Here is a 13,223-nt window from a genome sequence, read left to right as displayed (position 1 = left end):
ATTGTGGTATAATTGACATAAAATAAGCCACACATTTAAAGTGTGCACGTTGATAGGTTTTGACCTATGTATACACCCGTGGAGCCATTACCACAATTAAGATAATGAATTAATCCACCAATCCTAAAAGTGTCCTCCTGCCCCTTGGGAATCCATCCCTTCTGTCAATCTTACCTTTACCTACGTCAGATGGTAGTTTTCATTCCTATATCACTTTTAAAGGTTATCTTCTGTTTCTATCCAATGCTGACACCGTTAAACCTTTCAATAATTTTAATTTTTTAAAAAGTAGTATCTATATCCAAAGTGGGGCTTGAACCCATGACCCTGATATCAAGTCACACTCTCTACCAACTGAGCCAGCTAGGACCCCTGATTTCAGTAATTTTTTTTTCAAAGATTTTATTTATTTATTTGAGAGCGAGAATGAGATAGAGAGAACATGAGATGGGGGAGGGTCAGAGGGAGAAGCAGACTCCCCGCTAAGCAGGGAGTCTGATGCAGGACTCGATCCAGGGACTCCAGGATCATGACCTGAGATGAAGCCAGTCGCTTAACCAACTGAGCCACCCAGGTGCCCCTTCAATAATTTTTAATTTACTGAGTCATTAAGGTCTACCATATGGTTTATTCCAGAGAATGTTCCATGTGTACTTGAGAAGAATGTATTTTGCTTTTGTTGGGTGGAGTTATCTATATTTGTTAGATCTAGTTGGTTTACAGTGTTTTCTATGTCCTTGGTGATCTTCTGACCAGTTCTTCAATTACTGAAAATGGGGGACTGAAAATTCCAACTATCGTTGAACTGTCTATTTCTTTCTTCAGTTCTGCCAGTTTTGCTTCATGTATCTCGGGGTTCTGTTGCTAGGTGCATATGTTTATAACTGTTCTATCTGCCTGATGGATTAATTTTTTTACCATTATAGATGTCCTTCTTTGCCTGTAGTAACATTTTTCTTTTCTTTTTTTAAGAGACAGAGAGCACGCACGTGAGCTGGTGGGGTAGGGGGGTGGAGTCGCAAAGGGAGAAAGAGTCTTAATTAAGTAGGCTCCACACCCAGCGCAGAGCCTGATGTGGGGCTGGGTATCACAACCCTGAGATCATGACCTGAGCTGAAATCAAGAATCAGACACTTAACTGAGCCACCCAGGTGCCCCACATTTTTTTTTTTCCTTAAAGTGTATTTTCTCTAATATTAGTATGGCCACTCAAGGTCTCTAAGCTACTATTTCCATGATACATATTTTCCATATTTTTACTTTTACCTATTTGTGTTTTGGGATCTAAAGTATGTCCCTATAGACAGCATAAAGTTGGATTATGTTTGATTTGTTTTTGTTATTTATTTTGCCAGTCTCTGCTTTTTTGGTTGTAGTATTTAATCCATTTAATGAAATTACTGGTAAGGTAGGATTTATGTCTGTCATTTCGGTATTTGTTTTCTATATGCTTTCTATCTACCTTCTCCATTTTTTTATTACCTTGTCTCTTTTACTATGTATTTAGAGTTATTATCTTAGTGGTTGATGTGTCTTGGTGTGGATCTCTTTGAGTCTATCCCACTTAGAGTTTGTTGGAGTTCTTGGATGCATTTTAATGTTCATCAAATGGGAAAGTTTTTGGCCACAATTTTTTCCAATATGATTTCTGCCTCCCTCTCTCCTCTCTTCTAGGACTCCTGTTATGTATATGTTGGTATACATATACATTTCTGGAGCACTGTTCATTTTTCTTCATTCTTTTTCCTTTTTTCTTAAGATTTTATTTATTTGAGAGAGAGCACGTGTGTGCATGAGCAGGGGGGGAGGGGCAGAGGGACAGGGAGAAGCAGACTCCCTACTGAGCAGCGTCCTGGGATCAGGAGCTGAGTCCAAGGCAGACACTTAACCGATTGAGCCACCTCAGAGGCGCCCCTCGTCATTTTTTTTTTTTTTCTGTTCCTCAGACTGGATAATCTTAATCGATTTCATATTCGATTCCTTCTTCTGTCAGCTCAAAACTGCTTTTGAACACCTCTACTGAATTTTTCATTTGCATTATTGTACTTTTTAAAGCCAAAATTCCTACTTGGCTCTATTTTTAAAACGATTTATACCTCTTTAATGATATTCTCTCTCTGGTGACACATCATTCTCATCATTCTTTTGGTTCTTTAAACATTTTAAATAGCTGAATTAAAGTCTTTGTGTAATAAGACCAATGCCTGGGCTTCTTCAGGGATGGTTTCTACTGATTGCCTTTTCCCTTCACGGGCCATACTTTTTCTTTGCATGTCTCATAATTTGTGCTGAAAATTGGAAAAATTTAATAATATGATGGGGCAACTTTGGAAACCAGATACTCTGTCCTCTCCAGGGTTTATTGTTGTCGTTGATTATTTAGAGTTTCCTGAAATAATTCTGTAAAGCCTATGTTCTTTGATGTGTGTGGCCACTGAAGTTTCTGCTGCTAGCTTAATGGTCAACTAATGACTGAACATTAGTTCAATCTAGAACTAATTTCCTTAAACACTTGCACCAGTAAGTCTCCCAGTCTTTGCCAAGGGGCTGTGTGTGTGTGCACATGCCAGGGAGGCTTGTGTAGATTCTCCTGGTCATATAGAGGTAAAAACTGAGGGAATTCAGGGGGCCTGGGTGGCTCAGTCTGTTAAGTATCTGACTCTTGTTCTCAGTTCAGGTCTTGATCTCAGGGTTGTGAGTTCAAGCCCAGTGCTGGGCTCCATGCTACTTAAAAAGGAAAAAAAAAAAAAAAAAGCTGAGGGAATTCAGGTCTCCCCAGGCCTGCACATAGCCCTATACATGTGTGTGGCCTTCTATGTTCTTCAGAAACTTTCCAGAACTTCCAATGGATATCTCATTCCCCATCTATTCCTAAGTTTTTTGGTCAGCTTGTTGTTTGTTCCAACTCTTTTAGCCAACTCAGGAAGCTGAGGTTTTAAACAATTGCTGCTGATTATTTTTAACAAACTCACCTAGGGAAAAGGTTGTTCACAGTGGGCACACTTTGAGCAATGTCAAAGACAAGCCCTGAGATGAGGACTTATATGGAACTGCCAGACAGGTCAAATAATGACAATTCACCAGAAATGGGGCTTTTTGGAGGAGCTCCAACCCCACTCTGTACCCTCCAATTGTTGCTAGACTCCTGGATTTTACCATGATTGTGGGGCTTTTCATTTCCAAGGCTATCCTGGAGCTAGGAAAAGGGGGATGAAAATAGGGTGAATTAAAACATCACAAAATGTGCTATTCTTACCAAGGTGGAACCACTTTTCTTTAATAAATGTTTCTGGATTGTTACAAGCCTCTGGTTAACTTCTAGAGAGTTTTTGCCAGTGTTCCCATCGCTTTCATGGAGAGAGGATTTCCAGAGGTTTTACCCTGCTGTTCTTACTGATGTCCTCTCATGTGAATTTTGAAAAGGAATTTTGCTTACAGCCCCTGGGACAGGGGCTCACTTTCCTTTGACCTTAGGGATGTTTTGTGGGAGACATCTTTAAAATATCACTGAATCTCTGGGGCTATGGGATAATCTCAGGTTCTTTAAGGAGAAGGGGCAGCTACTGACAGCAAGCAGGACCAGCCACGAAGAGAAGTCCTCTGAAGGCTTTGAACCTGTCCACTGTCAGGATCCTAAGTAGTTTCCTGCTTGGGTCCACGTCTGCTTGTCCCTGCACCCTGCCCATGCAAGCTACACTGAGTCTGGTAAGTGTGTGTCATATCATATCAGAAACCTGTCTGGAGGGCGCCTGGGTGGCTCAGTTGGTTAAGCGACTGCCTTCGGCTCAGGTCATGATCCTGGAGTCCCTGGATCGAGTCCCGCATCGGGCTCCCTGCTCGGCAGGGAGTCTGCTTCTCCCTCTGACCCTCCTCCCTCTCATGCTCTCTGTATCTCATTCTCTCTGTCTCAAATAAATAAATAAAATCTTAAAAAAAAAAAAAAAAAAAGAAACCTGTCTGGAGTGCTTAAGCCAGGGTTTCCATCTGTGGAAGGCCTTATCTCTGTGCCAGAAGTATGTTTATGGAGTGAAAGCAGCCATACATGGGAAAGAAGTCCAAAGCATTCAGCCTCTTCACACAGGAAGTTACAAGTTAACTACAATTTACATAAATGACACTAAATGCCTGAGGTGTGTGAGACTTACAGGTATTATATATGTGGCCTTAGTGAACTCTTAGGACTTCATGGCCTTCTGGCTGAATGCAGAATCATTTCAGAAGCCCCTCTACCTCCTCCCCATGTTTGAAGCACACATAATGCTTTCTCACAACCATGGGTCTCACCTGACCATCTGTATCATGATTCAGACAATACACAAGACATGTAAGAGATGGATTGGATTTTGGCAGCGGAAATTATTTCAATGCTTCACCTTAGAGGAGCTCATTACAGTTTCAAAGGACAATCTATTGGTTTATGTATTGAATAACATGCTATGTCAGCAAACAATGGCCGCATCTGGCTTGCGTTTGTATGGCCTATGAACTAAGTTTGTTTGTTTTTAAGAGGTGGTTAAAAAGAAGAAGAATATGCAACAAAGAACCTGTTTGGTTTGCAAAGCCTAGAATATTTACTAATCTGACCCTTTCCGGAAAAAGTCTGCCTACCTGAGTAACAGAATCATGGGTTCAAATAACCAGTGATATCCTAGGACAGTCAACCACCATGATAAGATGATAGAACCAAAGGGCACAAAAACACTTGAAATATTACTTTAATGCTCTGGGCATTTTAAACATTCATAAAATCACCTTATTTCAGAATTCATTTCCTCTTAGGTACAGATTCTGTGTCTAGGATCAGAGACAAGTGTATCACTGAATTTTCTCCACAGCACCCACATGCTGCAGGGGACCTACTCTGGCCCCTGGTCTTCTCCAGCAGAGTCCCCCCCCACCCCCACCCCCACAACAGGGCTGGATCCACACCTGCTTGACACAACCTTGACTGTCAATGGAAACACACTCTGTAGCTTTGCTGCTGCTTGCAGATTCTGTGGATCCCATACATTTCCGACGCTACCAGATATTCCAAGTCTGGGATAATCACCCTGAGGTGCTAGTGAAACAGCAAGTCAGCTGGTAAGCATGCCAGTACCTGCTGCACGGAATCATACAGACACTGAGGCACTTCAATGTTCTGGGTAAAATCGAGTTTATAATTACCATAGGAGTTCAGAGTGAGGGAAGGGGCTTTCCTCTCAGTAATGAATACCCTTAACACATATTTAGCAGATTTATAAATTCCTGTCTGTTTACATTTGTTGTCAAGACTTCACAAACTAAGGAAATGAAAGCATATTTTGAGTTTACAAATCTGGGACAAGAAGCAAAAAGAGAACATGCTTAGACAGCAGTTGCCTGTATCATGAATACGTAGGTCAACACGTTGACCAACAACACGGTCATTCTTAAAGAAATGCCTGTCCTTCCAAAAGGAACTTTTAAAAAAAGTCCTAGGCCTTATTTGATTACTCTAAGGTAACAATGTGTTTTTCCTTCCTTCTCAAGCAGTGGTTCAAGGCATCTGAAAGAAAACTGATGCCTCAGGTTTCTGATTTCATTCGTCAGAGGTGGGAGAGAAAGAGAGGGTATAGAAACCAACATTTTAAAAAAGGTTCTCAAGTGATTCCAGCATATAGTCAGCACGGAGAACCTTGGTACCACAGGTTCTTGAGTCTTCCTAATCTCACCTGTCCTCACTAAAAATCCTTGAGGTAGTCCCCGGGTCAGGCAACAATCTCTTCCATGAGATAAGAAACCAAGGCACAGAGAGGTTAACGGGATCATCTCACACTGTGCGGCCAAATGACAGCGCCAAGATGGGAATTAACATCTCCAAATAAAGAACACCTCCTCCCCCAGCAACTGGCGACACGTACGCATACTGCACCTATAAAGACTGAGGAGCGAGGCATGACCATCTGTGCCAAGGGTATCATGGAAGGGTAAGGAACAGTTCTGAGCCAACCATCCCACCCAATCAAAACTAAATGCATAAAACAGATACTTATTTGAAACTATGTGAGGAATGAAGCATAACTTTCTTTTTAAAGCCTTACTTCCCTCACATATATGCCAGTGATTTATGTTTCTTAGAAAATCCATCAAGATCCATGGACTTGCAACATCTAAATTCTTAGCTCTGTCACTGTAAGAACTAGAAAACTCTCAAATGTCCCTTTAATTCAGGTCCAAAAGATCATTACAAATCTATGTTCACATGCGATAGCACGACAAAAACCTCCATGCTTTCCCCGTCACCAGTCCACAGAGACTTCTCAAGGACTCAGTATCTTACACTTTCTAGAAGGGTGTGTACCTTGTCATGATCCGCTCAAAGTCCCCAAACACTAACCCAACAGTGCTGGGCTTCCACGATTGACTTTCACTGCTGACTGTTTTTATTTTGCTCTGGATGCAAAGTTTATTATCTATATTGTGGGTAACCAGAATATTTTGTAATTCCAAATTCACGGAAGAGCCAAACCAGTTGGGCCGTTCTCCTTCACCCCGACATAATGCCACCACATCCTACACCCACTGCTGCATCTATGAAATACTCCTTATTCCTTTCTTCACTGTAAGCTCCCACATCTCGTCATGTTTCAGGAGGCACTGCTCTTTTCTCTTTTTAGAAAAGTCTCCCTGACTGCAGAACTGTTGTCTGGTGCCACATAGAAAGAATAATGGAGCACACATATACACAAAGGAAGAACACAGCACTCTACTGGACAGGAGGCCTGCTGTGGTTCCCAGTACATTCTAAGAAGGACCTGTTCATTCAGCTCACAATGAACACAAGTAGCATCTTGTTCTTCCCACTGCTAGTGATGTAGCCTCCTAAAAAATCTACAGAACATTTGATCCAGTAAGTGGAAACTACACCTAACAGGACACATTTGTTGACTTATAAGATGCTGTGTGGAGCTCTGAAACCACGTCTTTCCCGTTTTAGGAGACTCCCCCATTCAGGCCAGACATACACTCATTTAGACCCTCGCCCTGATGTGAAGAGGCACAAACAGGCAGATAATCCTGGGACAATACCTGCCCTTCCAGCTCCTGCAGAAGGTGCTTCGAGGGCAAGAAAATGGGGGAGAGCAACCTGTGTCTGGGGCAGTGCCACCTGGTGTGTGTGTGTGTGCGCACGGGTGTGTGTGCGTGTGTGCATGTGTGTGTGTAATTCTACTCCTGCCCCCTAGAGCGGGTTTTCCAAAAGTTAAAACAACAAAAGAGCGAACAAAAGGGAACTTTGCAAAAGTCCATGTAGAATTCTGGTTAAAACAAAGATAACCGAGAATCATAATATTTCAAAGACCCACCACACCCAACTATTAAGTAAAGCAAGACATCGTGCTTTTTGTTTTTGTTTTTCTCTCTCATGCTTATTTGATGCTTATGGGTTTGTGGCAAACTTGCTACTTGGTTTCTAAAACATGCACAGAGCAGATCGAGAGCAGCATTTGCTGTTTTGGTGCCCAGCCCACACCAATCCTGACAGGTGATTGACCAAACGTGTTCAGGAACATGAGGAGGCAAGCCCCCTTTGCTGTGAGTGGCGCCCAGCACAAAACCAAGGACTGTTGGTGCATGCTTGTCCAGAGCTTCAAGGGCAGGGTGTTGTGGAGAGGGATGGGCAGGGAACACGTTGGCAACCTCCCAAGTGCTCTAACATCCAATCCCTGTCCCAGACAGAGGGTTGCAGCTGGGCAGAGAGCTAAGGCACTAAGGCTGCAGCAGGTGGAAAGACACCAACCAAAGGTCCAACAGTCTCAACCCTCAGGGAGGAGAGGCGCTGCTCACAATGCTGCCTTAGGATAAAAATTGGATTTTTTAAAGGGTGAGAACGTAAAATAATCAAATCCCTGTCTTTTCCCCTTAGAAGAATATTTTGCTCTCCCCTCAGAGAAATTTGCTTCAGTTTTCACATCTCCATAGCAGTGCTGAGAGTGCCCCCTGGGAACCCCTGAGCCACCACTCTTTGGGGAAGTGGCCTTTTCTTCTTGTGTTCCCCCTTGGATCACGGCTTTGCCGGTTTGCCTCTCTTTCTCCAGTCCCGGCTTGGTAATGAGCAATCCTGACATTTCACCTTCCCCTGGAGTGTGAGCTCGTGCTTCTTCTGAGGCAGCTCTGAGCACCTCCCTCGGTCACAGCTTGATGAACGCAGCCAGCTGCACGTGCTGTGGCTCCGCGTCCGGGGGCGGGAAGACACTGGATATGGCTATGTCCACGATGCCCTGGCACAGTTCTGCATAAAGCTTCCTGCAACATGTTTTAAAGAGTATCACTGAAGATGTTCCCCCACATGCACATGAAAAGTCAAAGTTTTTTCACCAGGACCTGCCCTAGATGTTCCACCTCATGACCAAATTCATAGAACTGGTTTCCATGGTACATACAAATGCTGCACGAAGATCAAGCATCCCCTGAACAGATATTTCTGGAAGGTCTCAGGTGAATAGACAAATGACTCCTGCTCTCACTGGCAGGGAAGACGGGCAATTTCAATCGAGTGTGAGAGCCATCTTGCCTGTCTGTGGTGGGGATACTTGGAGGGAGAGCACCTTCTCAGCGTGGCTGAGGAAACTCTAGGAGAGACTCTCCAGGGTGACAAATAAGCTGAGACCTGGGGAATGAGTGAAGTCAGACAGTGGATGACAGGGTAGAAAAGAGGAGGGAGAGGAGAGATACACCCAGAGAGACAGAAGGAGGGGGGAAGGAAGAATGGAGGAGGAGGAGGAGGAGAGAAAGAGTGTGTTGGGGGAGGGGGAGAAGACGGGCTGTGCCAATGGCAGGAGCAGTGCACACTGAGAGTGGATTTTATTGGGGCAAGAGCAGAAGGGGAGGTCCCCGTTAGAAGGCTCTCTGCAAAAGCCTCCACAATGATGGAGGACGACCTGTGGGAGGGCGACAGTGGGGGCGGACAGCAGAGGCTGCCAAGGCTGGAGGCTGAGCTGACAAGGTCCCAATGCACAGAACCTGAGGGTAATGGAAAGAAGGAGGCTGGATCTTGATCAGGATTCCAGCTTAGATTCTGTGGGGAGGGGAGGTAGACATCCACGGAGTTGGGCGAGTCTGGGGCAGGGGGTGCCTCTTAGACATCCACAAACATCCTTGTAGGACGGTGGGCAGGCAGGTGCAGACACTGGTCTGGAACTCTGGGCTGTGATGTAATTTGATGGTTTTAAAATTATGAAATTGAATAAGATCACATTCAGAGAAAGTGCAGTGGAGAGAGAAGACAAACACCCAAGACTGAGGCACTGATTGGGGTCCGCTGATGAAGAGCAAGAGGCCAATCTTGCCCACACCTCCTCAGTCGAACCTTCCCAGTAGAGAGTGTGCCCGAAGCCCCAGCAGAAGAGCATCCCAGCAAGGTGTGAGCAGCTGCCTCAAATGCTGCTGAGAGGTCCAGGGATGTCTGCACAGAAAGGGGCCACTGCACTTGGCAATGTGGACTTAGCTGGGGACCTTCAAAGAACAATTTCTATGGGGTGGAGGGGATGGCATCCAGCCCAGAATGGACCACAGCATGGATGAGGAGAGAGGAAGAGGGGACAGCCTGAGCAGACACTGCTTTCCAGAGTTTGGTTGTGACAGGAGCAGGAGGAGGAATCTCTGCAGCAGGATGTGGCATCAGGGGAGGGAACTTTTTCACCAGCTGGGGAAATCTGCTGCATGTGCACATGTTGATGGGAACCCCGAAGAGGGAGCAAGGTGGGAGAGGGTGACACTGTGAATGAGGAAGGCAAAGGGACATGGGACAGGAAGAGGGGTGGATAGGGCATAGAGCACAAGGGAAGACTGAACCTTTATTAGAAGGACAGAGGAAAACAGGCACGCTGCTGTGGGTTTGGTGAAGGGAAGATGTGAGCCATCCTGCTCACCTCTCTTCCCTCCTTCCGACTCAGTTCCAAACGCCACGGCTGAACAGCAGCCCTTTGCTCAATGATACTACCTTTAACATCCTTTATGAAGGATAAAGCATGTCCCAGTTTGTAAGCTGTATTTGTCTGGTCCTTTGTCATGCCCACAGTCTCTCTAAGGACAGGGCCTGTGTCTCTGCTCAAGACTGTGACCCAGGCCCCATTATGAGGCCTGGCAGACTGGAGGTGCTAATGAATACTGGTTAGCTGAAGGGACTGCCGAACGAGATGAATCACACCTGCCATGTCACAGCCACTGAGCAAGTGGTAAAGGCCTGGCTCCTAATGAAAGAGCTACTTGTGTGTTAACGCTGCCCCTTGTAGGTCCAGGACTTTTTCCGGAACCTGTGGATGATCACCTCAATTCCTTCAAGACATGGATGTGGGGAACCATGAAGGGGTCTTGACCTGATGAAAGTGAATCTTTAGAAGAACCAGCAGGTTTCGAGGATCATATCCAGGGGACTTCCCCTAACTTCTAAGGCCTCCATGAGGCTTTCGTGGGCATGTTCTGCTCATCTGTGCATGTCCCACAGAGCCTGGCACAGGGCAGGGTCCCAATGGATGCTATGTCCCCCTTCTGAAGGCTCTCCCCTCCTCTCCATGGTACATGTGACACTCTTCTCTTACATCCCCATTCTAGCTCCACTGTGTCTACAGTGCCTTCTCAGAACACTTTCTGCCTGGAGAGCCCCTCAATTTCTTGGTTATCAGTGTCCCCTCCAACTCACAGGACCCCATTCCCTGAACTGGTCACACAAGAGGGTCTCCTCTGACAGTTATTAGCTTTGTTTGAAATTCTCATAGCAACTACCACCCACCTGAGCACAGACTATTGCTCAACACACATGGGGGAATTGGGAAGGACTGACTCAGCAGCAGAGCCCCCTGCTGGCCAGGGTCCTGCCAAAGGCCATCCTCCCTAACAACAGTTTTAAATGGCTTACGCTTGAACACTTTGGTAATGGGAGCTCACCACCTTGCCAAGACAGGCTATTCCAACTGTGGAACCAACTTCCCATTTGTTAAAACACAGTGGTGTTCAGGCTTACTGAGCACAAGCCGGGGCGCCGTTGACCTCAATGAGCCAGACCTTCAGCTCCTCATCCACCATGAAGTCGAAGCCAAAGAGCTGGAAGCTCTGGTAAGGGAGGTGCCTGGTGCTGATGGCGGGCTCCACGCTCATGAGGCAGCTTCTGCGGCACAAAGGGGGGAGAGTTCACTGAGAATGGGTTGGTTGAGGGAGAAGGAACATGGAAGATGTGCTTGGATGATTTTATATCAAAAGTGATGATAAAAAATCCACTTGCACTTAATTTATTTATTTATTTAATTTTATTTTTTAAAGATTTTATTTTGAAGTAATCTTTACACCCAGTGTAGGGCTCAAACTCACAACCCAGAGGTCAAGAGTTGCACGCTCCACCAACTGAGCCAGCCAGATGCCCCAATTCTCTTTTCATTACCAATAGATTACTCAAGACAATGCTATTTATCAAGCTATTTTTTAGAAAACTCTGCCAATACTCATGTTCTTCCAGGTAGGGGCTGCTTTCCCAGCACAGCGCTAAGTCACCACAGACCCTGGAAAGGTGGATTCCTCCATCAGGAGACTGCTGCCATGTTTGTAATAAATAAAACACTCCCATGCATTGTTGCCACATAAAAGAAATGGACTGCCATTTGGTGAAGAGCAGAATCTGTAGTGAAGCTGGCCTCATTCATTACTTTCATTACCTCTGGTTCTAATGCCAAATTATTACTAATTAAAAGATTTAAATATTAAAATACAAAATAGAATTACTATTAACATCAACTACTGTTCAAAAAAATTGGAAAAAGGGGCGCCTGGGTGGCTCAGATGGTTAAGCGTCTGCCTTCGGCTCAGGTCATGATCCCGGGGTCCTGGGATCGAGCCCCACATCGGGCTCCCTGCTCTGTGGGAAGCCTGCTTCTCCCTCTCCCACTCTCCCTGCTTGTGTTCCCTCTCTTGCTGTGTCTCTCTCTGTCAAATAAATAAAAAATCTTTAAAAAAAAAAATTGGAAAAAAAAACAGAAAACTGAAAACACAAAAATGTTGAACATGAGCCTTAGAAACATACTGAGTTAATACATGAGATCTAAGGTTAGGGGCCTAAGGCCAGAATCTTGGACAAGATCTTTAACCTCTCTTAGCCAAGCTTTGATTCCTTTATCCATAGAGGAAGGGGTAAAAGTAATACCTAGTCCTAGCACTGGGATGGTTCAATGAGGTAATTACATGAAGAACTTAAGAGGGTGCCTGGGTGGCTCAGTCGGTTAAGTGTCTGCCTTCAGTTCAGGTCATGATCCCAGAGTCCTGGGATCAAGTCCCACATTGGGCTCCCTGCTCAGTGGGAGCCTGCTTCTCCCTCTCCCTCTGCCCTTCACCGCCCTGCCCCGCCTTGGGCTCTCTGTCAAATAAATAAATAAAATATTTCTGAAAAAATATATATAAACCTTACTAATAATAAATCACTGTTTTCTAGAAAGACCATCCCAGAAAACCTAGGTCATTTCTGGTTTTTTTTTTTTTTTAAGATTTTATTTATTTATTTGAGAGAGAGAGAATGAGAGACAGACAGCATGAGAGGGAGGAGGGTCAGAGGGAGAAGCAGACTCCCTGCCAAGCAGGGAGCCCGATGCGGGACTCGATCCTGGGACTCCAGGGTTATGACCTGAGCCGAAGGCAGTCGCCCAACCAACTGAGCCACCCAGGCGCCCAGTCATTTCTGTTTTATGCAGATCTTCCCTTTTTCCCTCAACTGAATGTTGGGGCAAAATATCTATTTTAGTAATAAAATATGTTATGATGACTCTAAGATTACCAGAAATAGCTTTCCTCCTACACAACTGTATGTTTAGAAGGAAAAATGAAGGAACTGGCTTTCATGTGATTAACTCCAAGATGTATCCATACAGGTACGTCTTGACTCATGACTTTAAAGAACAGAGACCTCTCTGAACTTGGAGCCAGAGTCTTGTTCCCCCAACTTCCCTCCACCACTACATCCCCCTACCCCAGCCCAAGCATCAACTTACTTTCTCCCCCCACCCCAAAATAGGAAAATATTTCTATGCTTATGTTTAAACCTCTAAAAGTAATTTTGGGCAGTTAACCATTTAAGAATCAAATGGAATGAAAATTTCTTCTCTCATTCATCTTTAACCTGCACTGGTAAGCCACATATCACTTTTTTTTTTCTATAGTTTATCTCTATTCTATAAGGGAATACCCTTAACTTTTGTTTTAATTAAAATACCCTTTCCAGTATT

At 44.7% G+C, this 13,223-nt stretch overlaps 1 protein-coding gene across 1 annotated transcript in view; it reads right to left on the bottom strand.

Moving 5' to 3' along the window:
* Positions 1 to 7,520: 7,520 nt before the first annotated feature.
* TTL (tubulin tyrosine ligase) overlaps positions 7,521 to 13,223 on the bottom strand; it is a 31,885-nt gene continuing 26,182 nt past the window's right edge. Inside the window, exons 6-7 of the mRNA XM_021697607.1 lie at positions 10,982 to 11,125; positions 7,521 to 8,265 (exon numbers count right to left, since the gene is read on the bottom strand). Of these exons, the coding sequence (XP_021553282.1) occupies positions 8,151 to 8,265; positions 10,982 to 11,125 (259 nt within the window). The 3' untranslated portion in view covers positions 7,521 to 8,150. The remainder of the gene's footprint in view (positions 8,266 to 10,981; positions 11,126 to 13,223) is intronic.

Source organism: Neomonachus schauinslandi, chromosome 10 (genome assembly GCF_002201575.2).
Source record: "Neomonachus schauinslandi chromosome 10, ASM220157v2, whole genome shotgun sequence".
NCBI classification, from domain to species: domain Eukaryota; kingdom Metazoa; phylum Chordata; class Mammalia; order Carnivora; family Phocidae; genus Neomonachus; species Neomonachus schauinslandi.
The sequence above is the reverse complement of the archived record's forward strand: the minus strand, read 5'-3'. Positions and strand labels throughout refer to the sequence as shown.